The sequence below is a fragment of the Epinephelus moara genome, chromosome 3 (assembly GCF_006386435.1).
Source record: "Epinephelus moara isolate mb chromosome 3, YSFRI_EMoa_1.0, whole genome shotgun sequence".
NCBI lineage: Eukaryota > Metazoa > Chordata > Actinopteri > Perciformes > Serranidae > Epinephelus > Epinephelus moara.
Genome location: NC_065508.1, coordinates 25945553 through 25962700, shown reverse-complemented (window position 1 = coordinate 25962700; position 17148 = coordinate 25945553). Strand labels below are relative to the sequence as shown.

General features: G+C 41.9%; 1 protein-coding gene across 4 annotated transcripts in view; it reads left to right on the top strand.

The window, feature by feature from the left end:
* Window positions 1-10422, top strand: part of LOC126383714 (potassium channel subfamily K member 4) — a 31562-nt gene extending 21140 nt beyond the window's left edge. For 3 of the 4 annotated variants that reach the window (XM_050034358.1, XM_050034341.1, XM_050034366.1), the window contains 5 exons: window positions 7118-7232; window positions 7328-7488; window positions 7581-7767; window positions 8929-9152; window positions 9241-10422. In XM_050034358.1, the coding sequence (XP_049890315.1) occupies window positions 7118-7232; window positions 7328-7488; window positions 7581-7767; window positions 8929-9152; window positions 9241-9849 (1296 nt within the window). In that variant the 3' untranslated portion in view covers window positions 9850-10422. The remainder of the gene's footprint in view (window positions 1-7117; window positions 7233-7327; window positions 7489-7580; window positions 7768-8928; window positions 9153-9240) is intronic. The other variant, XM_050034349.1, reaches the window with a different exon arrangement.
* Window positions 10423-17148: the final 6726 nt, after the last annotated feature.

Genomic DNA, 17148 nt, shown 5'->3' with positions numbered 1-17148 from the left:
AAATTTGTGACTGGAGGTCACACTTTCACCTAACAGTGATTTTCCTCCTCAGGTCGTGTCATTTGAAGGATTTCTTACAGGCCTGAAGAGGCAAGTGTATTCAGTATATCACAAACATTTTGTCTGAGGGTCCTGACCCCCAGGGTTGCTAGCCCCAACAAGGTATTATAAACATAATTCAGCGAGGAACACTTTAGTCAAAGAAAACTTTATTTCCATTTGCAGTATTATATTTGGCGGTATGGCTCTGTTCTGGGGCCTCTCTGCCTTTCCTCAGGCCTACGCAGAAAGCCTCCTCCACATGCCTACATGAAAAGCCATAAGGCAGAGAGAGCACACCTTTCTGCCCTTCCACGTGCAAATGAGGCAAGCCTGAGGCAGAGATTGCAAACCTCCCTGCCCTTCCATGTGCCTACATGGAAAGCCTAAGGCAAGAGGAGCAGCAGCAAAGACCCCCCAGGAACAGAACAGAGCCAACATCAGTGACAAACAGAAATGACATTGATACGTCAGACACAACATGAAAAGGAGGAGCTGGGGTGGAGGCGGGATACAAAGCAGCTTGCAAAGGAAGCAGCAACAGTAGGCAGGCCAGAAGAATTTAAATACGGTGCTCTGAATGAGATTTGCCAGTTGGTTGCATAGAAAGGAATCATGTGATCTATCAGCTGGCTCCCTTCCATCAATCAGCTGCTCCATTAGTTGATTGGCTGTTTGAGATCAGCTGATGTAGCTGGGATGTGAGCTGAGCTTGACATCTTGTCCTGCCTTAAGTAACACTGTGCTCAATTTTGCAAACGACTATGATGCTGCATTATTTCCCTACTTTCTTTGTCATGCAAATTTCAGCTGCTTGAATTATAAACTCTACTCTTTAGTTAATTTTGTCCTCAAAAAACTGAAATGCCATGAAATTAAGTTATAAAAATAAAATTGATAATTTTATAGATGATTTCTTTTATATAATTTTGAGGGGAAACTTTGTGTGCACATTTTTCCCCTCACTTCTGTTTGATATACTGCAGAGTCTGAAGCTCAGAGACTGACCACCACTTGTAGATAAAAATACATTCTGGCCGGACTGCCCCACAGTTTATATTGACTGGGAACTTGAGTCCGATTATAACTTATCATATTGGAACCGTTTTGTGGATCCTCAGGGTGACCTATCGGATTTGTTTAGAGTTTGGTGAGAATCAGCGAAACTGTCTGTGGGACAGAACAGTGAGACTGCGGGCCAGATGACAGGTGTGGTCAGAGCAGCTATGTGAGGACGAGTCATCTGTGTGTGTGTGCATGAAAGCTGAGCGCTACGAGACAGGTTGGCAACGGTGTTGTGATCCTGAAATGTTTGTCCTCGCTCCAGAATGAAAGTTGTAAATGACTGTTTTAGCCTGCAAAGTGATCTATAGATGTGGCGGCTGACATTTGCAGAAAGGTTAAAGGAACTGAAGGACACGACAGAGCTCCTTTATTCCAACAGGGGTTGTTTGTCTTTGATTTTTTAAAGGAGATTGAGAGAAGATCTGATGCGCTGCCTCAGTGCATCCTGTAATGTGATTAAATGAAAAGATTGAAAGGATAATGAAGATGTATGTATCATGATTCACGTTATTAGTACTGAATGGATGATTAATATGGAACTCCAAAGTACGGAAGCCCTGAGAGGCAAGTGAGAAAAAATACTCGTGATCCATTTTCTAAGTCTGATCTAACTTGTTTTTTCTCGTGTGTTTATTAAAAGTGTTTAGTATGAAATCAATTATATGTAAACAATTTGTAAAATGATTGAATAAACGACACCATAGGTCATTTGTATAAGAAGCTTATGACTACACATATTTATGTTTATGGGTCATACACATGTAGATGCACGGCAGGTGTGCTCAAACGATGGAGCAATGCGCAAGCATTTCCCAAGCACCTATTTTTATAGATAGACAGAAATAAACGGAGTTTACCTTTTGGAACGCAGCAGCACACATCACATGTCATGTGACATGGAGCAACCAATTGCAGCCAACAGATATCTTTCCAATCCATCTATTACAACCGCTTATCAAAAGCCAGGTCGTGGGGGCAACAGGCTGAGCAAAGCATTCCAGACGTCTCTCTCCCCAGCAACACTTTCCAGCTCCTCCTGATGGACCCCAAGGCGTTTCCAGGCCAGATGAGATATGTAATCCCTCCAGCGTGTTCTGGGTCTGCCCCGGGGCCTCCTACCAGTGGGACATGCCTGGAACACCTCTAACAGGAGGTGCCCAGGAGGCATCCTGATCAGAAGCCCGAACCACCTCAACTGACCCCTTTTGACGCGAAGGAGCAGCGGTTCTACTCCGAGCTACCTCTGGATGTCCGAGCTCCTCACCCTATCTCTAAGGCTGAGCCCAGCCACCCTTCTGAGGAAACGTATTTCGGCCGCTTATATCCGTGACCTCATTCTTTCGGTCACTACCCAGAGCTCATGACCATAGGTGAGGGTTGGGTCATAGATGGACCAGTGAAGTGGCTCAGCTTCCACCAGCCTATCTTTCCCGTATTCTGTAAATGTCAGTCTGTGGTATATGAAGAAGAAGTTGATCATTTTAGTGCAGGGCTACCCAGAGCTTTACATCTGTCCCACGGACAATAGGCCTACACACCTAAAAAACAACACCTGGAAGAAGATCAGCTCTGCACTCAGGATATCTGTGAATTAGGCTATGATACAGTGCTTGTTATGGTCACTTAGCAACTTTAGATGCAGCCTGCCTCCTCGCTCTTGAAAGTTGGCACAGAGAACGCACAGCAGTAGCACCCAGTGCCCAACCTTGCAGTTTCCAGATGGTAAAAAGATGCAACATGTTTACGTCCCTTAGTGTAGGCAGTAACCTCTTGTGGTTGTAGTTATTATGACGCGAGCAAAGGAGGAAGTTTGATCCATCCATTCATTCATCCATTTTCAACTGCTTATCCACAGCCGGGTTGCGGGGGCAGCAGGCTGAGCAAAGCATTCCGGACATCCCTCTCCCCAGCAACGCTCTCCAGCTCCTCCTGGGGCACCCCGAGGTGTTCCCAGGCTGGATGAGATATATAATCTCTCCAGCGTGTTCTGGGTCTGCCCCGGGGCTTCCTACCAGTTGGACGTTGGAAGTCAGGTGTTGTAGTTGAGCATCAAAGTCTACATAGAAGGGTGGTCAGGATGGATTGGTCAAACAAACACAGGACTTTGATCCAGGAGATTGCTGTTTCTGTCCCATATGACACAAAAACTGAGTGTATTTTCAGTTATATACTTACGTAATGTCACATTCTCATGTTATGTTAAATATGTTGCATGACGACGTAACAAATAACTTATATTAACCAAGCTATAATTCTTAACTAAACTTGAGTTAACCAGTAGGACGCTAATTTAGGAAACACTCCTGTGGGTCGTATTTGAGCAGGGGTCAGCAACTGTAACTATCATAAGAGCCATTTTTGACCAATAATGATTAAAAAAAAATCTGCCTGGAGCCGCAAAACATATTTGGGCCTTATGGTAACACTGCAGGTTCAGTCTAAATTAGCCCAGTGATGTGAAAAATACGTCTAATTGAGCTTTCAAAAATTTGTTTTACCACAAGACAGCTCCTCTTTAGTGGGATATTTATGATTGTTTGGTACTTTAACATAGCAGCGTTGGTGGTGAAAGCAAGCAAATTCAAATGTTCCACTTTATTACAGTAAAGAAAATACACTGATATAATAAGCACCCAGTGATTTGATTGTATCTATTGTTTGATGCTGTCAGGAGAAAAAAGTCTTGTTATTCATGAGTGAAGCATGCAGCTGTGACAGAGTAATTCTTCAGATGTTGTTCCGCTCAACAAGCAGCATTGTGGATCAGGTTTCACTGAATGGGTGTCAGCAGATCTTTCAACAAGTCCTCAACAGAAAAGTTCCTCCCTGCCACAGTCTGTCTTCACCTTGTGTAATGTGAGATGTCTCACACCACAAGATGCCACTCTTGTACAGTTCGTTGTACATTTTCCACCTCTGGCTATAAAAGAGGTTGATTATGTGTATTGAAATAAATCTATGATAACATGTGATGACAGTATCTGCAGATATGTCAGTATATGGTCATGCAGAGCTGAGGTGCACTGCTCTCACTTGTCTTGTGGCGAGTATTTCCCTCTGCTGTCTCACTCTCTGTGCTGTCTGATAATATTATAGCACTGAAATGTGGCTAAAGATGCTGACAGAATAGGATGTAAGACAGTACTGATACATTCCCGGCTGTGGTGAGGGGACTACACCGAGGCTGAGGTGCACATGGTTAACCTAATAAATTTAGCCTTTGACCCTGAATTATTTTAATGTAACATGAGCCAGGTGATGAGTAAAAATAGCTTTCATTTCACATTTCAAATCGCTGAAGCCACAAAATCAAGACCCAGGATTTAACTACCAGAAGGAAGTATGGTGGCCGAGAGGGGCAAAGGTGCTACAGTGGCCCCAAATATTTCCATCACAAGAAATGTGCTACAGCTTGCAACAATGGCAATTAGAAAACACAAGCAAAAACGCTGCATGTCCAGTCAAAACAATAAACGTTCTCCAGGCCTTTAGGGCAGTGGTTCCAAACTGGTGGGTCAGTCCATAAGTAGGTCGCGAGTCCATTCTGAATGAACCGTAAGTGACTCGCCAACGTGTCAAGTTAGTAAAAACACAGTTTTTGAAGAAGAGAGAATTTCCAGCACAGAGCTTTGTATTTTGAAGTGCTGTTTCCTGCTGTAGAGTGAGTGAATAACGGACAGCTTCTTGACAGAGACACAAACCAGCTGGACGACATGGCCAAACTGTGTGGACCTTGAACTAATGACAAAGGAGAAATCTAGACCCCATGGCTGGATCTCTTGGGAACCACAGCTTGATTTTCAAAGGAGAGAGACCAGACGACAGACTGTGGGCCTTTCCAAAACCGGACCCTACCCGTTCCCACTCCGTCTTGGAGTGTCACTCCATTTGTCGTCACCTTCACAGCTGAATCAAGCTCCCTACATCGAGGTGTAGGGCGTAACCACAGCGGCAAGCTTTGGGACACACTTCGCTCTCTGTAGCGGAGTAACGAGCTGTTGTTACATTTGGTAACCATGGAAAAAAGTAATATACATACTGGTTTAAATTAACAATTTGATTGTATTTCCAATCTGTTTTATAGAGACTAGAGGGGTGTAGATTTGATCCTAAATACAGTGTATGACGTCTGTATGACAATATTAAATGTCTGTTTTAGTTTGAACAGTATTTCCATTCCTAAGGGTAGTCACAAGGAATTTTATTTCATTTTTTATATGGAGGGCTGTGGCTCAGAGGTAGAGCAGGTTGTCCACCAATCGGATGATCGACGGTTCAATCCACGGCTCGTCCAGTCCACATATCGAAGTATCCTTGGGCAAGATACTGAACCCCAAATTGCGCCCAATGGCTGTTCCATCGGTGTGTGAGTGCTTGTGAATGGTCACTGAGTAGCAGGTGGCACCATGTATGGTAGCGTCAGCCACCAGTGTGTCAACGTGTTTGTGAATGTTACTCAGAAGTGTAAAGGCGCTTTGAGTGGTCAGAAGACTAGAAAAGCACTGTGCAAGTGCAGTCCAGTTATGGAGCTTCTTCCATGACAAACACAGTTCCGCGTTGCCTGTGGTCAGTAAGTCTGCATCAGTGTAGGCTCGTTGTCATAGGGTTTAATAACTCACTTTCACTCCCCAGTAGATGGCTTGGGGCGGCACTCAGTGTGGCGAACCGTCTGCCTGAACGCGGAAACAGAGTAAAAGTGTGTAGGGAGAGGTTTGTTTTTGTTTTTGTTTTTGTCTTTGATTTTTCGTATGATTTTGGAAGTGGTACAGAGCCCGTAAAGCCCTGAGGAGTAATTTTTTATTTTATTTTATGTGCACAACTTAATTGTGTTTAGTGTACAAGTTGTTATCTTGTTCCTTCAAGATCAATAACTTATGGGCACATCGGGACTCTTGGGGCTTCGTAGAATTGGCATTGTTCCCAAAGCTGCCACACGTTTCTCCTAATGGAAGTGTTTTGGGCCATTAGTGCATTTGCTCTTACTGGCCCCCATAATGGGGAAATGACTCATATTTAGTGAAGTACAGCTAGTTTCACAACTCAAAATGTGCTGTATTAATTTGGCAAACTACTGGCCTTGTTTACACTCATTAGGAGCTTCAGCGAGTCAAATGGATGCACGACTGGGATCATAAAACAATAGGAATAAAGAAAAACATAGGGTCAACCACACACATTGTTGTCTCTGTGACAGTGTATTAGCACTAATAGACCATGTGAAATCATTGGTTCATCATACTCAGATTTAAATTCAGAGTTAACAAATGACCTCAAGTACCAACGGACACAAAGCAGATAATTTGATGAAGGAATTGGATTATCTGTGCCGGCAGTGGTTCGATACACCCGGACAGAATGGAGCCGTTACTGCTGTACATCACCAGTCACTTCTTTGTCACTGATTTCCTCCCTGCTGATGCAGTGACAATGCATTTTCCACAGCATTTCCAGCATTACTGGAATCGTTTAACCCTTTGAAACCCGAGCAAATTGGCTCGGTTGCTTTCACAAACATGGGAGGAGGGGGATGAGCACCGAAAGAAGAAATGACCCAAAACATTAGCAAGAAATTAGTTAAAAAAAAAACAAACAAACAAGAAAACTAATTTAAAAAAGGGAAAAAAAGAACCTTTTTTCTTTATTCCCTAATTTTTTTAAAAATAATTTTATAAATCTATTATTTTTTTGCAATTTGTGGAATATTTCTTATCAAGTTGCTCACTGCCTTTATTTCCCCCCGTTTTTTTTTTTTTTTTTTTTTTTTTGGAAAAAAAAAAAAAAGCCCCAATGTGACCATGGTTCAAAAGTTTAAATACTTGCGAAAGGCGTCTGAAAGCAGCACAAGAAAAGGGATGTTGCTCCAGGTTTCAAAGGGTTAAAAAACTTGTGCTCATGTGTACCTTTAAAACATTAATCATGATGGGCTATAGTTGTAAGGTTTGTAAGCTTTTGCTAGCCTTTCTTTTTATTTGTCTATGTTCAGAAACTAATGATTAAACTGTTCTCCACACAGGAAGTGGTGGATGCCGTCGGTGCAGGTGTGGATCCCAGCAGCAACGACACCTTTGTCAGCCAGTGGGATCTGGCCAGTGCCTTTTTCTTCTCAGGGACAGTCATCACAACCATCGGTGGGTGTCCAGCAAGACCGGCAACATAACTTCTGTTTAAATACTTGTGAGTGGAATCTGTTTAATGTCTTCAAATCGATTGCTTGGTTGTTCAGGTTTTGGAAACATCTCCCCCAAGACAGAAGGAGGGCAGCTCTTCTGCATTTTCTACGCCCTGGTTGGAATCCCGATGTTTGGTATCCTGCTTGCTGGAGTCGGAGACCATCTTGGTACTGGGCTGAGGAAAACTGTTGCCAAAATAGAGACTCTCTTCCTGGTCAGACCCCCAACAGAGCTTTCAGTGTTTTCTCTGCTTTCACTGTACGTATACTTCACCTTTTAATTTGTCTCATCCCACTGTGTTGACAGAAATGGCGAATTAGCCCAACCATTGTGCGAGTGATCTCAGCCGTCCTGTCCATCCTGCTGGGTTGCGTGCTCTTTGTTGCAGTGCCTATCTTCGTTTTCCAAGAGGTGGAGAAGTGGACTCTTCTGGAGTCGGCCTACTTTGTAGTGATCACCCTGACAACAGTGGGGTTTGGAGACTATGTTGCAGGTACATGCAGTCAATCAACCACCCACGTGTTTCTTAACATAGCTCGCAGTGGTGTGCACAGACTCCCTGAGGGAAGGGGTGAAAATAAAAAAGAGGCACCCTTTCTCAGGGTTAGACTTTACCATTAGGCTTTATAGGCATGTTTATATTCACACATCAATTATATTTCCATTCTAACATAATGTATATGTATACACAAAGCCTTCATTTTATGTATTTTATCCAACAAGTCCTCCAATCTATATGACCACATAGAAAGTAATAAAAGTAGTCCTTTGAAGAACACCTTTTTAAAAATAAAAAACAATTTATTGAACTATATTCACTTATGTATATAGTTAAATTTACATTTCTTAATATATTTAAATCACTGATGTGTTATTTATTGCCTTATTTATTTATTTTATAGCTATATTTATTTATTTATTTGATATTAACTTAAATGGCATTCCATACATAGGCTTCCTACAGATTTTTTTTTTACTGCCACTCAGAATGAATTTTACAATAGCCAAAACTGAAGAAAGAAATCAGTAAATTGTTTCAATAAAGTATTTAATTTTAATTATTTGAAAATAAAAAAATTGAATAACACAAAATAAAATAAATAAGTAAAATAAAAATAAAAATAAATATGTAAATATCATGTTAATTATTTGAATTAAATAAATAAAATAAAGTATATTTAATATAAATTTATTTTATGTATTTATTGTAAACCATTAAAATTAAATACATTTATATACCAATTATTTTCAGAAAATGAAAAATAAAAAAAGCAATTAATAAAATCCTTTTTCCCGTGTCCTAACGTTTTTAAGACTTTGAAAGATTAATTTAAGACATTTAAATGCCAATTAAAGGCTCATTTTTAGATTAATAAATGTATGGCTCAGATATTTAAAGGATCTGTGGGAACCCTGCATACAATACATCCCAATTTTTGCTTTTTCGTTTAATCTATCAATCTGTAGATGAGTTGCTGGTATGACTTAATTAGCCATCCATAAATATAGTTGTCAGCTGTGATGCATTAAGTTCACTCAGCACAGACAATTTTCATTTACATCATAAATTATTCAGGATTCTTTCCTTGTCAGAGATGAAGTATTGATAACCTAATCTGCTACATAGTGTCTTAAATGTTTATTTACCCCATAGAAAAGGATGGATGGATGGATGGATGGATGTGTTGCCTTTACCTGCTGCTACTGCATACTGTGTCTTTGTATCGTCTCAAAGGGGATTCTGGAAATGGGGGGAGTGACCACTGGTATAAGCCTTTGGTGTGGTTCTGGATCTTGCTGGGTCTTGCCTACTTTGCATCTATCCTGACGATGATTGGTAACTGGCTCCGGGTTCTATCTAAGAAGACCAGAGCTGAGGTACTTCTCCGCCTCTCATGTCTGTGTTATCATGTCTTCTCTCTGCCACTTCCTGTCCATCACCTCCGATGTTATCCTCTTCTCTTAGATGGAGGAACTTCGAGCCCACGCCACTGACTGGACTCAAAACATCCAGAACATGTCGGTAGATTTTCGCATTCCAGGAAAAATTGATGACCCCTTTAAACGGCGTCGGAGAAAGCACCGCCACGGCTCTCGCAGCCATGGTCACAGTGTGTCAGCTAACGGGGCCCCTGAGGGGAAAGAAGAGCAGGGTGAGGGTCAGACAGAGTCTGGATCTTCCTCCTCCTCCTCCTCCTCCACCTCTAATGAATCAGGGTCTGGATCAGAAACAGACTCTCAGGTCACTCAAACAGAGCGAGTGCCTGAAGAGAAAACCATAGAACCTGAAAAGGAGGAGACTCTTCCAGACCCCCACCTGTCTCAGCCTCTGGACTACTTTGGGGAGAACCTTGCCTTTATTGATGAGTCCTCAGATGCCCAAAGTGGTAAACTACATTTGGATCCTCTGCTGGATCCATCGCAACCCAACAGTGAACGCCCTCGACTGCCCAAGAGGAGACGCCAAAGAAGACCTGTTCCTCAGAGAAGCCCCAAAGTCAATGGCTCCAACCGCGTCAGGACAGCGCCCAACGGAAGCCCCAAACCAGTTCCAAGTCTGCCAGTGAAGCCTTAAGATTGAAGCTGATTACAGGAACTCCGCTGCTCGCACAAGTATCGACTTGAGAGATCTGAGAAGTGTTCATAATCTGACAGAGGAGTTCTCAGCGTAGCAATTTATTTGTGTATATGTCCTGCTTACTCGCAGACACTTAAGATGAAAACATGTTGCAGAAGCCTTCGCCACTTGTGGTTTGCAGTTAATGCTCTTAGCATGCGAGTGTGTATGCCTCAATCAGAGATGATGAAGTGATTTTTATGCCAATGCTCCCATTACTTTCTGAGGAGTTGCTGCTCTCTGCTGGGCCAAGACAGAAATGCACTACCACTCTCTCAACATGAGGGTTCCCGCCTTTTACTAATCCAAAAAAAACAAACAAGAAAGAGTCAGGAGGTTGCTGCTGCAGCGTGGGGCTCATGTTGAAGAAGGGTTGCTTTGGTCTGAGACAGTTGCTCTTGAATCCTGCCAACAATTAAACGGGTACTAAACAGGCTCTTGTACATTTTTGGTATGTAACAAAACTTTTTTTAAACACTGTGTACAACCATTATATTTGCATTTTGATGGCCAGATGCATTAATCCTACTGTACTGCGTATGTGTAATAAAGATTTTTTAAATGAAAGCAGCTCTTTGTCGTGCAAGCATGTTCATCATATTATTACATTAAGTACGCTTGACTGTTTAGAGACACCATAAAGATGCACTTGTTGTTGTCGCTGTAATTATAGTTATCTGTTTATTTATCTGACCATTGCTGTATGGCACACAAAGAATTTCTGAAGGGACTAATAAATAAATATCTACCTAAATATACGTAATGAGATGCACCCATCCAGCTTTTTCAGTTACCGATCCCGATGCTGTGGCTTTGAGTATCAGCCGATACCCGATACCGATCTGATACCATGGTTGACCTAAACAGCTGTATATCTTTACATGTAGAACAGAAAAGACTAGAGGCATCAGGCATTGATGACTACACAGTTCTTTCCTAAGATCAAATGAAACTAGATGAAACAGATTAATGCAATGATGAACTATTTATTTTTAACAAAAATAAACAATTGTGCAACAGCAGTTGAAATAGTGTGAAATACCCTCACACAGCAGATTCTCTCCTTCGCTCCATGACGTATGACGTAGCTCGCGTGCAATAGATTTAAAGGGAAAGGATTGCCTCAGGTATAGGTTGCATTTCCGATACCTGATCCATCTGTTTTGATGACATCAGGCCAATATTCGATCCAGATATCGGATTGGTGCATCCCTAATACGTAAGTAAATTATTTATTACTAATGCTGTACTTTTAAATAATGTACTTTTTCTACTTTAAGTATATTTCAATCCAGTTTTCAGAAGAATATTAATACGCTTGTAATATAAAATAAACTTATTTATTTTTGAAAATAAAATGTGCTGAAAATACATTACACAAGCAGCCTGTAATTTATCTCAATCTGTACTGATTTATGATTAACAAAGACTTCCTGTTTAAACAAAGTTGAATTAGTTATGTATTATTTAAGCGCAAAATTCATAAAAGTCTTACTTAGTATATTTTAGTACATCTTAATGGTGTCTCAAAATAGTACAACCAAGTATACTTAATTATATTCTACTGTACTACTAAGTTAAGTGAACGTAGATTAGTATATCTTTAATAGCATTGATGTTACACCATTAGCATATGAAGTACATTGTTAGCACATCCAAAATGGTGCAGTTTTAGTACATTCCTAATAAGTATATTAAGTACGCTACTTAGATTAAGTGTAGTTCAGTGTACTTTTTCCCTGGGACTACAAGTACATTGTTAGTACATTGAAAATAGCATACTTTTAGGTTAAATATTAAATATTAAGTATACTTAAAATAAGTCTACTTCAGTGTACTTTTTTTCTCTGGTTAGTCTTAAGCCGGGGTGGCACGGTGGTGTGGTGGTTGGCACTTTCGCCTCACAGCAAGAGGGTTCCGATCCCAGGAGCCCTTCTGTGCAGAGTTTGCATGTTCTCCTCGTATCAGTGTGGGTTTTCTCCGGGTACTCCAGCTTCCTCCNCCCCCCCCCCACAACCCTCAAGAGGATAAGCAGTTACGAAAATGGATGCATGGATGGATAGTCTTAAACGAAAGGACAGGAGAAATATACATTATGACCTGATGATGGCGTAGTAGAAAAGTCAGGGATCACCACATCCTAAAGGCACCATGAAAATCTGTAAGACATAACACAGCAGTTTTATGAACAGCCGTCGAACAGTTGTTGAAATATTTCAGTCTGGAACAAAGCGAGGGGCTGACATTAAATGACATTACTTCAGAGTTTTGTCTGTGAACTGACCTTGTTTTATTCTCAGAGAGGGAGGAAAGTGTCTTGAAATGAAAAGGAAAGTGTTTTATGGCGAGGATAAAAAGAATATCCACAATCTGTTTAGGTTGGTGGAGACAGGCCAGACATGTATTGCAGGATCTGAATAGCATACTTTACATACAGTACTGTATTGTTGATGTACAGTGCGAGTGCCCTTCAAGTTGTCAATATGGCCCTTTTAGCATGTGCTGTCGCTCCTCAGTTGATCCATGTAAGTGATACTCGGCTGGAAACTCTACCTTGGTGTTTCAATCTGAAAATGGCACCAAGGACAAACATGGTGCAGCAGCATGTGGGGCTGCACTTCTATTGTTGTCTGTATTTTATTGCATCTTATTTTGAAAGAAAAGCTGATGTGACTTGGTGTCACAAAATATCTGATACATAAAAGATGAAGCTGCTGCTCATTTATAATTACCCCCCGGCCTCTCTGAGTAAATGAATGCAGATTTTCCCTCTCTGTGAATACAGCCAGCAGATGGCAGACACTGACACATTTCCCTCCCCATGTCAGTCCAACACTAACTTACACACTCTACTTCCATACATCCAAGGTCTTTGACTGGCTTGCATTTGTTTGATGGTGAATCATTTGAAATGTTGTGGTCGTTGATGAGTAAGCAAAATGTTACAGTGAGTAAGCAAAATGTTTTTAAAGGAGCAGAAGTGACCGTTCGTCTGCCCTTTAGAAATCTGACACTTTACTGCAGGATATGTAAAGAGAAAAAAGGCAACGTTCTGGCACTGTGATCAGGAAGTCAGCAGGCGGTGATGATGTGCTGTGGCAGTAGGTGACCTTTTACTGGAGGACACACACTCAGCTGCTATAACGTCATCACTGCTGCTACAGTTCCCCTCTGCTGCCACTAGAGGGACAACAATGGCTTTGGAGTGCTAATGTGGGCCACACTCCTGACCTGCATTTAAAGGGAAATTTCACCCTTAATCTGAAATCCAAATATGTGGTGCACATTCCAGGTTTGCACAAGTGTGTCCTTAAGCTGAAGGACGGCGACGCAGACTACAGTGATCGTGTCGTTTAGAGACAAATCCTGGAGCTGCTCTGTAATGGAGACATGCTCTAATTAAAAAATCGGATCTGTGCGCTCAGTTGGATGAGACATCTTACACAAAACATCTATGCACTCGTGGAATTAGTCATTTCAGTGGCATGGTGGCATCCATTAAGTGTAACTTAGTGAAATTATCATGCTGTGATGCTCTGATCTACAATTTAGTAAAACAACTGTCCATATTTGTAGATGCTGACCTCAATATTGATGATTCTTATACTATAGCTCAATGTAGTGCCCTGTTCTAGGGTGATTTTCCCAAGAGCAGAGTGTATGATTTAGGGGGATTTAGTGGCGTGTAATGATGAAAATTGCAGATTGCAATCAGCTGAAACTCCTCCCAATTAGAAATCCTTCAGTGGTCAATGTTCAGGAGGTTTTAACTGTGAGCTGAATTATCCATCATGAACAAATCGACCAGGTCAGGGGTAGGCAACCTGTAGCTCTGGAGCCACTGGAGAAAAATGTTTAAACATCTCGGCAACTAAAATATGCTTCCAACGTCTATGGCCTGACGCCTTTTTCTCTACATTTTGCCAAACCTCATGAGCTATAAAAATATGTACAATATGTAAGATTCAGAAAGGCTGTGCAGCTATTCAGAAGTTGTAGTTGTGCAGTAATGTGCAAAATATTGTCCAAGGCATGGATGGATTATTGAACAAGCCTACGAGGCACAGGCCCAGGGGCCCATTTTGGGTCTCTCAGTCATTGTTTAGTGTCTTTTTGCAGTTCCTTTTAATCTCTGTGTCTTTTTGAGGTCTCTTTCTGGTCGGTACCCATGGAGGGATTACTGAACAGGCCTCCCTGGCACAGGCCCATGGGCCCAAAGTGTGAGTGGCAGGGAGAGGCAACTTGCAGCTCCAGAGCCACATGTGGCTCTTTTGCCCCTCTCTGATGTCCCTATGGCTTTGACAAAAGAAAATATGCAAATGAATAACGGTAATTAATTTTTTAACATTTTAATTTGTGAATTTAATAGTGTGTGGACAGCTTAATTTGCTTTAACCACCAGCTCTGCAAAGTTAAAGTTCAAATTAATCATAAATTCCCCATTGCACAATAGCCACCTTGTGGTAAAACATATTAATGAATGCTCATTAAGACCTTCTAGTAATGTTGATTGGCTAATTAGGACTCCTTAGGCTGTGTTACCTTCATTATAAAGCTAAAATATGTTTAGTGGCCCCAGAAAGACTTTGTTTTTATTATTATTTTGGTCAAAAATGGCTCCTCTGGCAGTAAAGGTTGCTAACCCCTGGACCAGGTGATTAAAATAAAGGCAAAAACACTGAATGAAGCAGTTCCACGCTACAAATCAGTGTTTCTCCTACGCTGTTTGGCATGTTGGAGACAGCCTGCTAGCATTGCAACTGCTAAAGTGTGCTCACATTTGTTCTCTGATACCTTAGTTTGTGCTCATGTTATTTCTGATTAAGACAGAAGACAATGAATATAAGGGGAAACTTTGCTGATATTGAACCAGCTGTGTGGCATCGCCATGTGTGCAGATGAACGGTGTTTGGCTTCAACCCCGTGCTGCTGCCAGCACCCAGACAATGTTCATCGGCGATGACACAGAGCTGGTTGAATATCAGCAAAGTTTCCCTGCTTCCCTTCACTGGTTCCTGTACAGCAGGGTCGGTCTTTGTTTCACTGTTATAATCATTAAAAAGCAAAAGCAGCATGTGTATACATTCAGTAGGCTATATCTTCAGTAGCTAGCTAGCTAACCCTACACTTTTCAGGGTTTGATTTTGGTTTTGGAACAGGGAAGAAACGTATATCTTTTTCCAACCTCTCCAGGTAACGAGTATCATTAATACACGACGTGCCCCAGGCACAACATTTAGCTGCAAATCCACAAAACCAGCCTGAAAATGAAGGAAATCTGAAACGATTGCATTAGAGACAATGGAGCACAGCTGTGTTGTTGTCGGATCCTGGTCTGAGCCGGCCCTATGCTAAGTTATGAATGGGCAGTCTGTGTTCCGGGGCGGGACTTAGCGAAGGGTCAGTTCATATTTTCAGGTGATTATACATTAAAGAAAGTATACTTATTATGTACTATTCCATTTACGGCAATATATCGAGCACGGTCTCACTCCAAAGTCGTCGAAATCCAACGCTTGGGCAGTGACTTTCACCCCAGGGAGCGGTGTATGCATCTCGTAAGATTCTAAAGCCAAACCCTGTTTTTTTTTCCTAAACCTAACTATGTGTTTTTGTTGTTGAAGGAAAAAAAGGTCAATTTTCAGCACTGTACCTATGTATGCACAGTAAACGTTAAATTCCCTGTGAAAACGGAAGTGTATCTTGAAAGAAGACAATGCATGTAACAGGCAGAACTTGACACAGTGTCCCAGGTCATCATCCAACGCACCCAGGGTACCTTGCACGTCTTAAGTGGACGTGGAAACCAAACGACAATATGTGACAAGGTCTGAGTGAGAATGTGTTGATATATCCCCCTAAATCCCACAAGCTGGACCTTTAAGTGTAACCTGGTGACATTATCATGGACCTTAGTATTGATAATCATAGTGATATAGCACCCCATGCTGCTTCTACTTTAATCCTCTGTATTCAGTCTACTACTGGTGATTGATTAAGGTGTTTATAGTACAGGTGGAGCCTGTTCTATCAGTGTTGTTATCCATGACTCACTGATGCAGTGCCCAATGCTATTTGTGTATCAATGGCTTCTTGGTATTTATGTAGCCTATCAGCTGACACCTGTCTGAGGTCAGGACCTGCTGTAAGGAGCCACCCTAGGGACCCCAGCTAGCACTCACAGTGTGTTTCTGCTCCTGCACTCCTCATAGCTTGAACATATGTCCTCTCTGTCACGAGCAGGACAGTAACACTTATAATAGTACAATGCCGTAAATCTCAAAAACCAGAAACTGTATCAGACAAATCAAACGTCCCCGGTGTTTGGGTGAATCTAATGAATATAGCATGACCGCTTTCGCCTCTAACAGGATGATAATGCAGACTCTGCACCAGTGTGATGCAGCCCCGCAGAATTGCAGTGTCTGCAGCAGAGACTCAATGACCTTGCTTCAAGGTCGCAATGACACTGCCGTCAGTTTTTCCTCTCGTGCGCGCACCGCGTAAAGCCTGTCCCGAGCCCCGAGCCCGCTGCATACATGTGACCACATCAAAACGCACGCACACACACACGCTCGCGCACACACACACAATGTCTGTCGTCCTGCAACTCTGACACAGAAGCGAGGGAAATGCAAGTAGCGCTTATTGGCTTAAACAGCCTAGACTAACGTTTATTGGTCTATAATTAGAGAGATAATGCCTGGCTCTTTGGGGAAATATTATCCAAAGTGCGCTGCCGGCTGCCACATTTCTCTCTATCTTTTTCTATCTTATTTATTCCATTTCTTTTTAAATTAGTGGACAAGTTTGCCAGCTCCTCCGTGACAACTTCCCTCCTCTGTGTGCCAGCTGTTACCAGGCATGTTGCAGAGCGCAGGGGGGCAGCCTATTTCGAGAAGCAGCAGGCTACTGAGTTGGACTGAAAAATCTTTTAATTGTCGCTCCCAACATTAAACATTAATAGCAAAGATATCTCTGAGACATGTTGGATGGTGCCATTTTTTAAACGCATCTGTCACGCTGTATTATCGCAGGCTTCTGTTTTTTCCCCTCCTAACTACTATCCCTTGATTATTTCCCCTTCTCATCCCGTTGCAGTGATCTTCTGATCTCCTCTTCCTTGGCTCGTGTCCAAATAGTGTAGTGGTGGAGAGAGCCGGGTCAGTGTCACAAGACCGACAGCATGACTACATTTTCCATAGAGGTGCGCTGCGAGGGACATTTTGATTCTCTTTGCAGCAGTCCACTGAAGTG